Source organism: Ovis aries, chromosome 9, assembly GCF_016772045.2.
Source record: "Ovis aries strain OAR_USU_Benz2616 breed Rambouillet chromosome 9, ARS-UI_Ramb_v3.0, whole genome shotgun sequence".
Classification (NCBI taxonomy): domain Eukaryota; kingdom Metazoa; phylum Chordata; class Mammalia; order Artiodactyla; family Bovidae; genus Ovis; species Ovis aries.
Genome location: NC_056062.1, coordinates 76344246 through 76356322, shown reverse-complemented (window position 1 = coordinate 76356322; position 12077 = coordinate 76344246). Strand labels below are relative to the sequence as shown.

The 12077-nt window shown below is 43.2% G+C and overlaps 1 protein-coding gene across 4 annotated transcripts in view; it reads right to left on the bottom strand.

The window, feature by feature from the left end:
* The window catches only part of YWHAZ (tyrosine 3-monooxygenase/tryptophan 5-monooxygenase activation protein zeta), a 33865-nt gene extending 22346 nt beyond the window's left edge, over positions 1-11519 (bottom strand). The window contains exons 1-2 of one of the 4 annotated variants that reach the window (XM_012183375.4): positions 11445-11519; positions 8176-8480 (exon numbers count right to left, since the gene is read on the bottom strand). In XM_012183375.4, coding sequence (XP_012038765.1) covers positions 8176-8469 — 294 coding nt within the window. In that variant the 5' untranslated portion in view covers positions 8470-8480; positions 11445-11519. 4 annotated transcript variants of the gene reach the window in all.
* Positions 11520-12077: the final 558 nt, after the last annotated feature.

The window sequence follows — 12077 nt, the reverse complement described above, 5'->3', positions numbered from 1 at the left end:
TGCATAGCAATTTTTACAGATACAAGTTTTTCATTATTATAGGGAAATGCTCACTGGAGAATAAAATGGAGAACAACCTGTTGCAAAGAAATGTACTTAGTACAATGGTAACTGATAAGAATGTCAGTTGGCTAAGCATGCCGTTTTTCCCAAGCCAAATTCAAACTTGTGCCACCTAAATATTAAGCATATCATATTCCTACAGTGTGTTTGACAAATTAAATACGAATGTCAACAGTCCTGTCTTTAAGGGGAATAAAGGAATAGAGCCAATCCTAAACTCAAAAACAACTCAGACATCAAGATTAAAGAAAGTTATTAGATTGCTGCAAAAGTAGTTGCAGCTTTGCATTGTTGGAACTTTGGTATTGAAATACATTCTTAAAGTAAATGTGGTTATATTATACATTATTTTCATGCCCCTTTCTTGCTTTATGTTGCTTTGCTAATGACATTCCTATTGCTATTTATTTTAGACTGCAGAAATGTTAGACAAAAAGCAAATTACAGTGATTTTTAAATTCAAGTTCAAAATGGGTGGTAAAGGAGCAGAGACAACTCACAACAACGAATTTGGCCCAGAAACTGCTAACAAAGGTACAGTGCACAGGTGGTTCAAGAAATTTTACAAAGGAGGTGAGAGCCTTGAAGACGAGGAGGGTAATAGCCAGCCGTTTGAAGCTGATCCCCTCACAACTACACAGGAAGTTGCTAAAGAACTCAACATCCCCCATTCTATAGTCATTCGATATCTGAAGCAAATTGGAAAGGTGAAAAAGCTCAGCAAGTGGGTGCCTCCTGAGCTGACTGAAAATCAAAAAATCGTTGTTTTGAAGTGTTTTCTTCTCTTATTCTAAATGAATCATTTTCCAATCTGATTGTGACGTGCAACAAAAAGTGGATTTTATGACAACCAGTCACGACTAGATCAGTGGCTAGACCAAGAAAAAGCTCCAAGGCACCTCCCAAAGACAAATCTGCACCAAAAAAGGTCATGGTCACTGTTTGGTGGTCTGCTGCTGGTGTCATACACTATAGCTCTCTGAATTCCGGCAAAACCGTTTTATCTGAGAAGTCTGCTCAGGAAATCGATGAGATGCATCAAAAACCGCCACGCCTGCAGCCAGCACTGATCAATAGAATGGGCCCAATTCTTCTCCACAGTAACACCCGACCAACTCCATGTCATACAACCAACACTTCAAAAGTTGAACAAGCTGGGCTATGACTACAACATCTTGCCTCGTCCACCATATTCACCTGAACTCTCACCAACTATCATTTCTTCAAAGCATCTTGACAACTTTTTGCAGGCAAAACATTTCCACAACCAGCAGGAGGCAGAAAATGCTTTCCAAGAGTTCATCGAATAATGAAGCATAGATTTTTATGCTACAGGAATAAACAAAAACTTTCCTCTGTTGGCAAAAATGTGCTGACTGTAATGGTTCCTATTTTGATTAATAAAGATGTATATGAGCCGAGTTATAGTTATTTAAAATTCACTGTCTGAAACCACAATTACTTTTGTACCAATCAGAGTAAAGAAACCCTCAGGCCATAAGATGGAAATTGGCAATGGCTTGTATCAGGGACAAGAAGACCAAACAAGAGCCAAAGGCACAGAAGGAAAGCATTTGCTTTATAAAAAGATAAGAGTAAGCGCTATCTGTATGCAGCACAGAACTGGGAAAAGAACAGTAAAGGTAACAAGTCCAAGTGAATGACCACCACTAGCAATGTAAAGTTTGTAACTTAGCTTCTGTCCATTAAAATTAGGTCAAGTTTATTCTTACAACATCACTTTCTTGCCAATATGCTTGAGTGGGAGAGTGAGGGATAGAACTACTACTAGTGGAATGGGAGTGGCAAATAATCCTGGGTACTACCCACAGGAAATGCACCACACAAATGAGTATCAACATGAATGTAAACAGTAGAGAACCAATGATGCAGCCAACACAGCAATTAACTTACAATTAGAAAAAACTCAAAGTTGAGTCCAAGATGTCATTGTTAAAAATCTAGAAAATGTGCTAAAAATTAAGAGGTTAGAAAGAATAGGTAGTTTCAAAAGGAAGAGGAGCTCCTGATTGCAGCACACTGAAGTTGACAGCAGAGGTTCAGTGCTCAAGAATCTGTCTCCCAATGCAAGGGAAGTTGGTTCGATACCTGGTCAGGGAACTAAGAGCCCACGTGTCAACTGACAACTAAGCTCCACACTCTGAAGCCCGCACACCACTGCTGGAGAGGAGCCCACACGCCACGACGACATATCCTGCAACTGCAACACAGATCCTACATGACACAACTAAGACCTGAGGCAACCCAGTAAACAAATACCAAAAAAAGAAGAAAAAAAATTCCCTGAAGAGCAGTGTTTATGCTCAATGCAAAACCGTAATAAAGAGAGCCGGAAATCAGGATGAAATCACAATAGGGATTATCTCAGGAATTTAAAAAAAAAAAAATTCTAAGGCCTATTAGCATTTCAGTGGACTACATTAAGTTTTTCTGAGCTTAGCTGACATCAGAACACCCATAATTTTGACTTCCTCTTGCAATGCAGGAGATGTGGGTTGAATCCTTGGGTTGGGAAGATCCACTTGAGGAGGAAACGGCAACCCACTCGTATTCTTGCCTGAGAAATCCAACAGAGGAGCCTGCCGGGCTGTACAGTCCATGGGTCGAAAAACAGTTGGACACAACTGAGACACTAGTCAACAGCAAATTATATTCATGGCAGGGGGAACCCGTCTTTCACACATTGAAGCCCCAATTCCAAAAACCCAAAGTTAATACTTAAATGATTATAAACTATGATGGAGGGTACTGAAAATCTGCTTCTGATGTTAGCAGGACATAGGTAGCTCTGATTTTCTTTATAAAAGCACAACTTTTTTTTGCATGTCTTGGAAGAGGCAAAATCCGGCATCATTTCCTTTGGGTAAAGTTTCTGCAAGGCCATTAAGTCCCAAATTCATTAATTTATAACATAATTGACCCCTTCATGCTCTAACCAGCACCCTCTCTCTCTTCCTAATCTCATCTCCTGCAAAATTACTGCAAAAGGCTTTTGAATAAAGCAACTGTTTCTACCTAATGCTCTGACAGAATGAACCATCACTTAATTTGCTGGATTAACCAAACCTCACTTAACAGACTGTCTTTAGGCCAGGCCTTTTTCATTCCTAGGTAAACACCAATAATGCCCATGTCGTTTTATCTTTGGGCTAAATACTTCAGATACATTTTTCAGCTACTCTCTGAAACCCCCTTTAGTTTCTATCAGCAGTTATACCATTATTGAGTCCTGTATTTGTTCCCCAAGCTATGCCATTATACTTGGATATACTTACTTAAAATGCTATGCTATTTTTGTTATCAAATTTAAGTATGAAAAGAAGCATTTCTAATGCAATTACACTGCATGTTTTGAAAGGAGACACACACACATCTTAATTACTTGGGTTATCCAAACAATTGAAAGATTAGAAAAATTCTGATTACTTTCTTTTAGCTTCTGAGTTCTTACTCTACTATGTAAACTCAAATTACATTTTATAAAGGTTGCGTCTCTTTTAGCAGCAGGTCTATGTACATTCAAAAAGGTCTTAGCTCCACACTAGAAATGGGCAAATGAACACACACATTTGTTTTAACTGAAAATGTTTAGAATACGTACAAACACAATTTGAACTACTTTTCAATTAACCAATTAACTAGGATCTTCTACTGTACCACTACTGAGATATTACCGTAAGATTTTTTTATGAGTAAAAAAATGGGCATTTAATTTTTGGCCACACCCTGCAAAACATATGGGATCTTACTTCCCCAACAAGGGCGTGAACCTTCACTCCTGCATTTGAAGTGTGGAGTCTTAACCATTGGACCACCAGAGAAATCCCCAAATTGGGTGTTTTTAGAAGAAAAACTGAAAAGCAAAATTACTCTTGGTAAACTATAAAGATACTCTAGGGTATCTTTATTTCCCTACCTCTCTAATTCAAATGCGTCTGCTGGGGCTGAACACAATTTCTTCCTCTTTCTTGGGCAGATCAGAAGAGTCAAAGAGTTCATCATAAGTGTACATGTTTCTCCTATACTTTTAAGATTTTTCTTAGGTTTTTCTGCTTGAATTTCAATTTTTAATTCTGTAATCTATTCCTTAGTTCACTTTTAACTATCTTCACAGCGCATCTAATCACTAAACTTCTCCAGGTCCTCTATTTCTCTTTCTAGAACAGCAGGAAAGACTTCATTCTTATATTAAATATAAAGTATTGCTTGGCTGAAAAAGGATAAGTAACCTGTTGCTCTTGACCAAGCTGTTACTCTTCCCCTTCCCACCAAATAGTAAACACCTATCTTTCCATTGTTTCTTTCCTTTACATTTCATACACCTCAGACTTCCCAAATTTACAAACTACCTCACCAGGTACAATAGTTAACCGTTATCAAGAAAACTCTTAAAAAGACTGCTGAATTTTATTACCAAAAGACTGTCCAATGCAGTTTTTAAAGCCCAAGGCACTTCCCAGCTTGCTCCTGTTTAATGGCAGTTCTATGGAGATAAAAACCAGTGCCCAGCAACACCACCTTAAAAATGTAGAGAAGCATAACAAAATGGAACTCAGTCAAGTTAACTGAATCACACAACAAATACTGTTGCCAACTGTTATAAATGACAGACTCACAATTCTACTAATTCATGTCCTAATAAGGAAGCCATTCTTTAACTTATTCCAGTGGCTTTCATTTCTTAAAATGAAACCTTTGAAAACTTGCTGGCCAGTATGGGTCTCTGTCCTTGAAAGATAGAGAATTTTTAAGGTTTCTTGGATCCTTTAAATTTCATTCTTAGATTTCCAAGTTAGAGAGACCGCAATTATCTTATAGGCAGGTTTGTACCACTCTCACTGCTTTACAGAGAAGCCCCAAACTGAGATAATCAGGGCCCCAAGAGCTCTACCTGATCTTCTCCACAGTCCTATGGAGTAGATATTATTCCCATTTAACTGAGCTCAGTTTTCTCTGATGAATATCTTCAGGCCACCCGGCCATTTAAAGGTAACACCAGTTACGACTCAAAACCTGCTCTTTTAGGCCGCTATATTATTGAGTTTGAATTAGGTACAACCTAGTATGCATATGCTCATTTCATTTTACATTTCATCAGGTTCAAGATAAAACCACCTAATTCTTGGCTTCTTGTGACTTTAGACAGAAGAGGTATCAACCCCTTCCCCCACTGACACAAGAACATTTGGTCTAAGATCTGCTAGAAAAGGCTGACTGCATTAGTTCACATACTGTAATTTCAAATTTAACAACACAAGGAAGAGAAGAACCGTAATTTCGCGTAAAGAGAAGTTCATGTTGTGAAGAATAAGGCCAGTGACCATGTTCTTCAGTAATGCTCTAAAACTTCTGTATAAAGTAACATGGTCCCTGCTCTTTCACTGCTTAGTAAATAGTATAAATTAAACAAACATTTGATAAGTACATTTAACCAAATAAGAGTAAAGAGCTCTTCAGAGAAACTTTGAACCATGGAGGTTAGTTCCTACTAATAGGAAGACAACAAATATTTTCTTAGGCAGTATAGAGCAATGAAGTCTGGTTCATTAATGATGCTATCAGCCAATAATATCAATTCTGAAAAGCAATTATCTGCTTATTTTTCTCAAATTAAAAGTCAAAGAAAAAACTAGAGCAATAAAAATTACAACTGGTTACATTTTTATTATATAAGATATTGAGATATAATTAGGCACACGTTCACTAATTATCAAGCAAATCAGGTCAAATCATTTTTTCTCTAGAAGCAACAGTTCTGCTATATTTTATTCTTCCATTTTACTTAACAGGAAAAAAGGAATTTTATGCAAGATGTTTCCTGAGTCAACAGGACCTGTGTGAAGAAAGATGATCGGGAAAAGAAGCCTGCCTGTAAAGAATCACAGTATCTGTAAATATCCAAGTTTCCCCAAGCTGAAACAGAAAAGGCTTTGGAAAATTAGCCATACTGCTGACCTAGTTTCACCTCTTTTTCAAAAGAAGCCAAAAGCTCATTTACTTAACAAATAATTTGAATATCTACTATATATTAGCAGGGATGAGCCATGCAAAGATCACTAATGGAGCTTCACTTCTGAAAAGACTAAGGTTGGGAGCAAAAACTTTAGAATTCTCTGAGCCTTTTACATAGTAAAGGAATTAAACTTTCATTTATCTATACTTTCAAAGTGGAAATTTCATTTAGATTTGGTGCGAAGCCACTGTGCTATTCTGAAGGAGAACACAGTGACCAGCAACCAGTATCAAACTCCCTTAATAATCATTTCAACAGGAAAAGCTATTCAGAGATTAATCCAGATATTCTCACCCACTGATCCAACGCAGTATTGTTTTTCCTTGATAAGGAAAGCAAAGGAAAGTAAAGCTAAAACTGCTAGTCTTTTCCCAGGAAAAGTCTCACGATGGGAGCTTTTATACTTTTTGTGTGGAAAACATGCAAATACCTACCTGGAATTGCAAATAAGCTGTTAGTAGAGGATGAATGTTACCACATCCCCTTTTATTCCTAAAACTGACATTTGTCTTAAGGGAAATAACAAAACTCTTAATTATTTAATCTATCAGATATAATAACGGGGGAAGAAACATTAGAGTGAACAAAATTAAATAACATACTCAGGTTCTTACCAGTAAACAGAGCAAGGAAGGTGGGGAAAAGCCCAATAGCATTTTTTTAGTTATAGGGAAACACGGTATTTCCAAATTTTAAATAGTCCTATCACATTAGCAAAGCATAAGATAAGCATTTGTCACTGAGTCTCAATAAAAGCATGGAACTCCCTTCTCATTTTAGTAATGAATGATAGCTATCAATATAAAGATTTCAAGTAAGCAATCAAAAACAAACTACCCACAAGATAGATACCACATGAGAAGACTGTAGCCCACATTAAGATAGAAAACGTTACTCTTCTTTAAAAAGACAGTCTAAAGTAAATTATCATTTGAGAAAAATACTCATAATTTAGGAACTGAAGCTATTCCATCAGCGTTAGACTACTGTAAAGGAATCATAATACCATTATAATTTTAACAAAAACTCCAAACCCCCATCAGAAATAATTTTGTATTGCTTGTTATAGTACTTCTTCCGTGAACAAGATTCAAATACTAAGAAATGCAGCTGGATTTTCAGAGAAAGTGGGATTCAGCCTCTCTATATATACCAGAGCCCTGTCAAACAGAGACTCATGTGTATGTAAGAGTACCCATCTGCAATGTAAGAGTAATCATTTAGTTAAACCCACATTAAACATTATTTCACGAATTCCCTGTTCGTTAAAATATGAAAGTGTTAGTGTATACAGGCTGTTATATGCTAAACGGTTGCACTGTCCACCAACTTATCCTTATATTTCAACTTTTTTGAAAACTTATCCTTATATTTCAACTTTTTTGGCACAGAAAGTCGCCATTTGTAAGAAAATTTAAAAATTAACCAAAATGTAATGTTCACGTCTTTTAAGCTATTTAGAGAAGCAGTGCTTCAACGGAGTAGACACTGAATTCTTAAAATGCTTCTTGACTGAACCTGGAAAATCAAGCTTTGAGTTTTTCATAATCTTTTAATGTGGTTGTCACGTTCAAAGTTGACTTCCAACACTTAAATGCAGAAAGGCAAAAACAACTGTCAAGCCAGTTTTCTGCACGGCTGACTCATTATATTAACATTTCAGTGGCTAACCCAGGGAAGGCTACTAGGTCTACCATGTCTACTACATCTAACATAAAGCAAGAGAGGTAAAATGTCTGCATCTATATACTTTTAAGAAAATCAGCTCTAGAACTACTACAAATATTCTAACCACAACTGAAATGATAATTTGATTACTTTACCTTTTCAATTAGAACAAAATATACTACCAATCTATTTGAGCTGACTGATAATCATTACAGAATTCATTTTATACAAATCTAACCACAATTGTTCTAACATTTTAGTAATGACACTCTGAAACACTTGGAAATCTAGAACACCCCATTTTTAAAAGGAAAAGAGAAACCAAAGAAAGAAAAAGCTGAGAGTAATGGAACTGATAATCGTTACAGAAACTCTGTATTACAGTGACACTAGACTGAACGGTTTCTCACCAGTACATCATTGCAGATATCTCTTAGCTCGGTCTCTATTTTCTCTCTGTATTCTCGAGCCATCTGCTGTTTTTTCTCAGCACCTTCCGTCTTTTGCTCAATACTGGAGACGACCCTCCAAGATGACCTACGGGCTCCTACAACATTTTTATAAGCAACTGAGAGAAGATTCCTCTCCTCATTGGATAATTCAGCTCCTTGCTCAGTTACAGACTTCATGCAGGCTGCCATGTCATCATATCGCTCAGCCTGCTCGGCCAGTTTGGCCTTCTGTACCAGCTCGTTTTTATCCATGACTGGATGTTCTGCAGGGGAAAAAAAGTAGCATTTAGATATTTTTTCCAGTAAAACAGACTAAAAATCATAGCCTTTGTAAACATGTTAACACTTCAAACTTAATTACCAATGGAAGATTCTCTATGTGTGGAATTCAATGGAACTTCACAAAAAGATGCTCAGAACAAGAAAAAAAAAAAAAAGTGGCATACTCAATGAGCATAGTGTACATTTAAAGCCATTAAAATCAGTTTAGCAAAACTAAAATTACATTATCTCATCTTTGTTCACAAGATCCTTAATTTCACATAAAGTTGAAGCACACTTGACTAAAAGGCTGCCTTAAAAACCAACCCTTATCTTACTTGGTCAAAATCTCAACTCTAGTTTCAAATATCACTGGGTAATCAAAAATCAAGCAGCTTTTCTTTAGTGAAAACACCATCTATGAAGAATACGACCATACTTTCAGAATCACGACTCCTGTCAGTTTTAATGTAATTCATGTCCTATTACTGTTAGTATCTGCTCTTGTCAAGTGTTTAAATTTTAGCCAATAACACTCCCACCCCAAGCCCACTGATCTTTGCAACAGTTGATCAGCATGCCAATTTCCTGGAAGAAATGACCATATTGCTTATTTTAATACTGTGACTGTAAAACCACCACCAAGGATCAATAACTAACCCTAAGGCTTCATTCATCTGTACCTTGTTACATGCACATGGGCTTAAAAAAAAAAACAACAAAAAACCGTGAGTCCTGGAACTTCAATTCTTACTATCTTTGAGCACTAAAATGTAGATACTAAATGCTTCCCAGTGTGATCAGTGTTTCTGATGTCACTGTTCAGTTTAAATGCAGACTTACTGCCTTGTTTCTAGTAGTCAAAAATTAATTGAATACATTATCACTCAAGCTGCCCTTATCAAGACTTCCTAATTCTTCCTCATTTTAAAGCTCTGGACTTTTCAATTTCCCCCTTATTCTATTCCTTAAGACATCCTTCTGAAAGATCCTAAAGCAGCACAGGAAGATACTAGCCCCTACAGTGGTCCCAAAGGGTACATGACTTACGATGAACAGAGGAGTCACTGTACGGGAATTGACTCCCTTTCTTTACCTTCCCAGGGAAATCCCACAAAACATTTCTTTTTAAAAAACCAAATCGGAACCAATCCTTTGTATTTAAACAAGTAACTAGCTAGCCTTAATAGGAAGTATACTGTTTTCAATGTCAAACCCAAAATCTATTGTCGCATAACCTTCCTAGCCCTTACTTCCAATTACCAATTCTCCCCCCTAGAAATTAAAAAATGCTCTCCGGCTAATGCTACTTCTAAAGAAAATTATCTACAACCAGTATAAAGGTTCCTCTCCCAAACCCCTCGGTAAAGAGGGGAAGTGGACTAGTTTTCTCAAAGAATAAGCAGCGCTCCCAGGACTCGCCGCACCCATTTAACCCTTCACCGGCGGAAGACTTCGAGGTGGGTGAAACGACAACAGGCCGCCTGTGACTTTAAAGGGCAAACCCTTCTGTCCGCGCCAGCCGCAACCCCCCTCCTTGGCTCCGCCCAGGCTGGTGCCTCCGCGCGAGTCCCCCCGTCTCCCTCTTTGTCATGGCGGATCTGTGTCAAGGAGCCCAACCTACAGCCTCGTGTTAATTCCCGCACCCGGGCCCGGGGTGGGGTGGGGCGGGGGGCGCGGGGAGGAGACGCGAGCCCCCGCCTGCGCGGGGAATGGGGAGCCGCCCGCCCGCCTCGCGGGCACGGACGCCGGGGCCGCCCGCCCGCAGAAGCGGAACCACGAGCGGCCGGCCGCGGACACACCCCACTGTCCCGTCGGCGTCCGGCCGCCACCGGCCGCCGCGGGTGCTCCTTTAGTCTCCGGGGGCCCGACAGCTGCAGCCGGTGGGGGAGGGGGCGAGCCACACCCAGGCGAGCCGGGCCGCCGCCGGCTGTTACGCGCTGGCTCACCCACCCCGGTCGACACACACGCGCGCAGGAACCCTCAGGTCTACCAGGTCCCCGCACCCCCGGGAGGACGAGCGAGCCCCGTGGTCCCCCGTCTTCCCTACCCTCATCGCTCTCCCCTACCTGGGCTCCGAAAGCCCCCTCCTCCACGCGGAGATAGAAAGCCAGCTCCATCCCCCCCACTCCGCCGGAATATTCAAGTTCTCCCTGCCCCCTCCCACCCCCGCGGAACCCGGGAAATTCGGCTCGAGGTCTCAGGCGAGCCCCACCCCGGGGCCGGCTCGACCGAAGCACGGCCTCGCCCCGCTCCACCTGGCAGGCGCTTCCGGGCCGCCTTGGCTCGCAGCCCCGTGGCCAGGGCCGACCCTCCCGCCGCCGCGCCGCCGCCGCCCGGCGGGGGGAGGAGGGCTGGGTGCCTCCGCAGCGCGGGGCGCGGAGGCTGCGCCGCCGAGAGGGCGGGAGAGGCGGGGGGAGGGGACGGGGGGCGGCGGGGAGGGGGCGGCTCACCTGCGCCACTGCAATGCCCGCGGCCGCCGAGTCATTCTCTCTCGGGCGGAAGCGGGCAGCGGGGCGGCGCGGAGGAGGGGGCTGCGGGGGGGTGGGGCGGGGTGGGGGGGGGCGCGAAAAAGAACGGATCGCGGCCGGCGCTGCCTCGGTCACCCTCGGGAGACCGGCGACCGGGCGGGTCCCTGGGGGAAACCTGGCGTGCGGGCGCCCTTCCCACCCCCCCCAACGCCCGGGGACCGGATCAGACCGGGCGCCCCTCCGGGCCGAGGCGTCGATCAGGAAGCAAGTAGCCGGAGGCGGCCGCGAGCCGCCCGCCAGAACCCAGCGGAAGAGAAGCCGCCGCCCGTCTCCGCCTGAGGAGACTCCGCCTCAGCCCAGCGCCGCTCCCAACCGCAGGCGAGCGGGGCTTGAGGGGATGCGGAGCGGGGACTGCTCCCGCGCTTTCGGATGCTTGGCCTAGGACAGGAAGAAGCGGCGCGAGGTGGCGGCGGCGGTGGAGGCCGAGTCCCTTACCTGTGTCCGGAGTAGGTGGCGACGGACGGATGGGGCTCAGCAGTCTCTGGGCGGCAGCGGCGAGGCTGAGACTCTGTCCCTGGATCTCGCTGCTCACAGGCTACAGCCGCTCCGCAGACACGGGGTTTCCTCCAATCACCAGCCCCGGCAGCAGGGGCACCACACGCACGATGACGTCAAACGCTGCTATGGCAACCGTTGATTGGTGCCCACAGCTCTGGGGGCCCAGAGCAACCGCCGCTCCCCAGCGCGCGGCCGTCCTGCCCGCCCGCGCTGGAGGGCGAGTGGAGGAGCGCGCGCGTCCCCTACGCTCCCAACTCTCCTCCCTAGCCCTCTCGGTTTCCAACTTCTCTACTCCTGTCCTGAGGGTGCCCGTACAGAAAGCCCTTTTTTTCTTCTTCTGGTCACCAGTATCCCCACCGTTTCCCTCGCCTTCCCCACGGATGTCCCGCAACCCTTCTCCGGCTCGCTCCCCCAAAACCAGCCGGGAGGCAATTTTTCCCCACCCCCACTTAGGGTTCGTGCGACCCTTCTGCGCCTGCGCCAGTTACTCCCTCAAGAAGGGGCGCCCGTTCGGCAACATCCGGGACCTTTCACACTCTCCCCCCCCCCACCCCCTCCCATCCGCCTGGC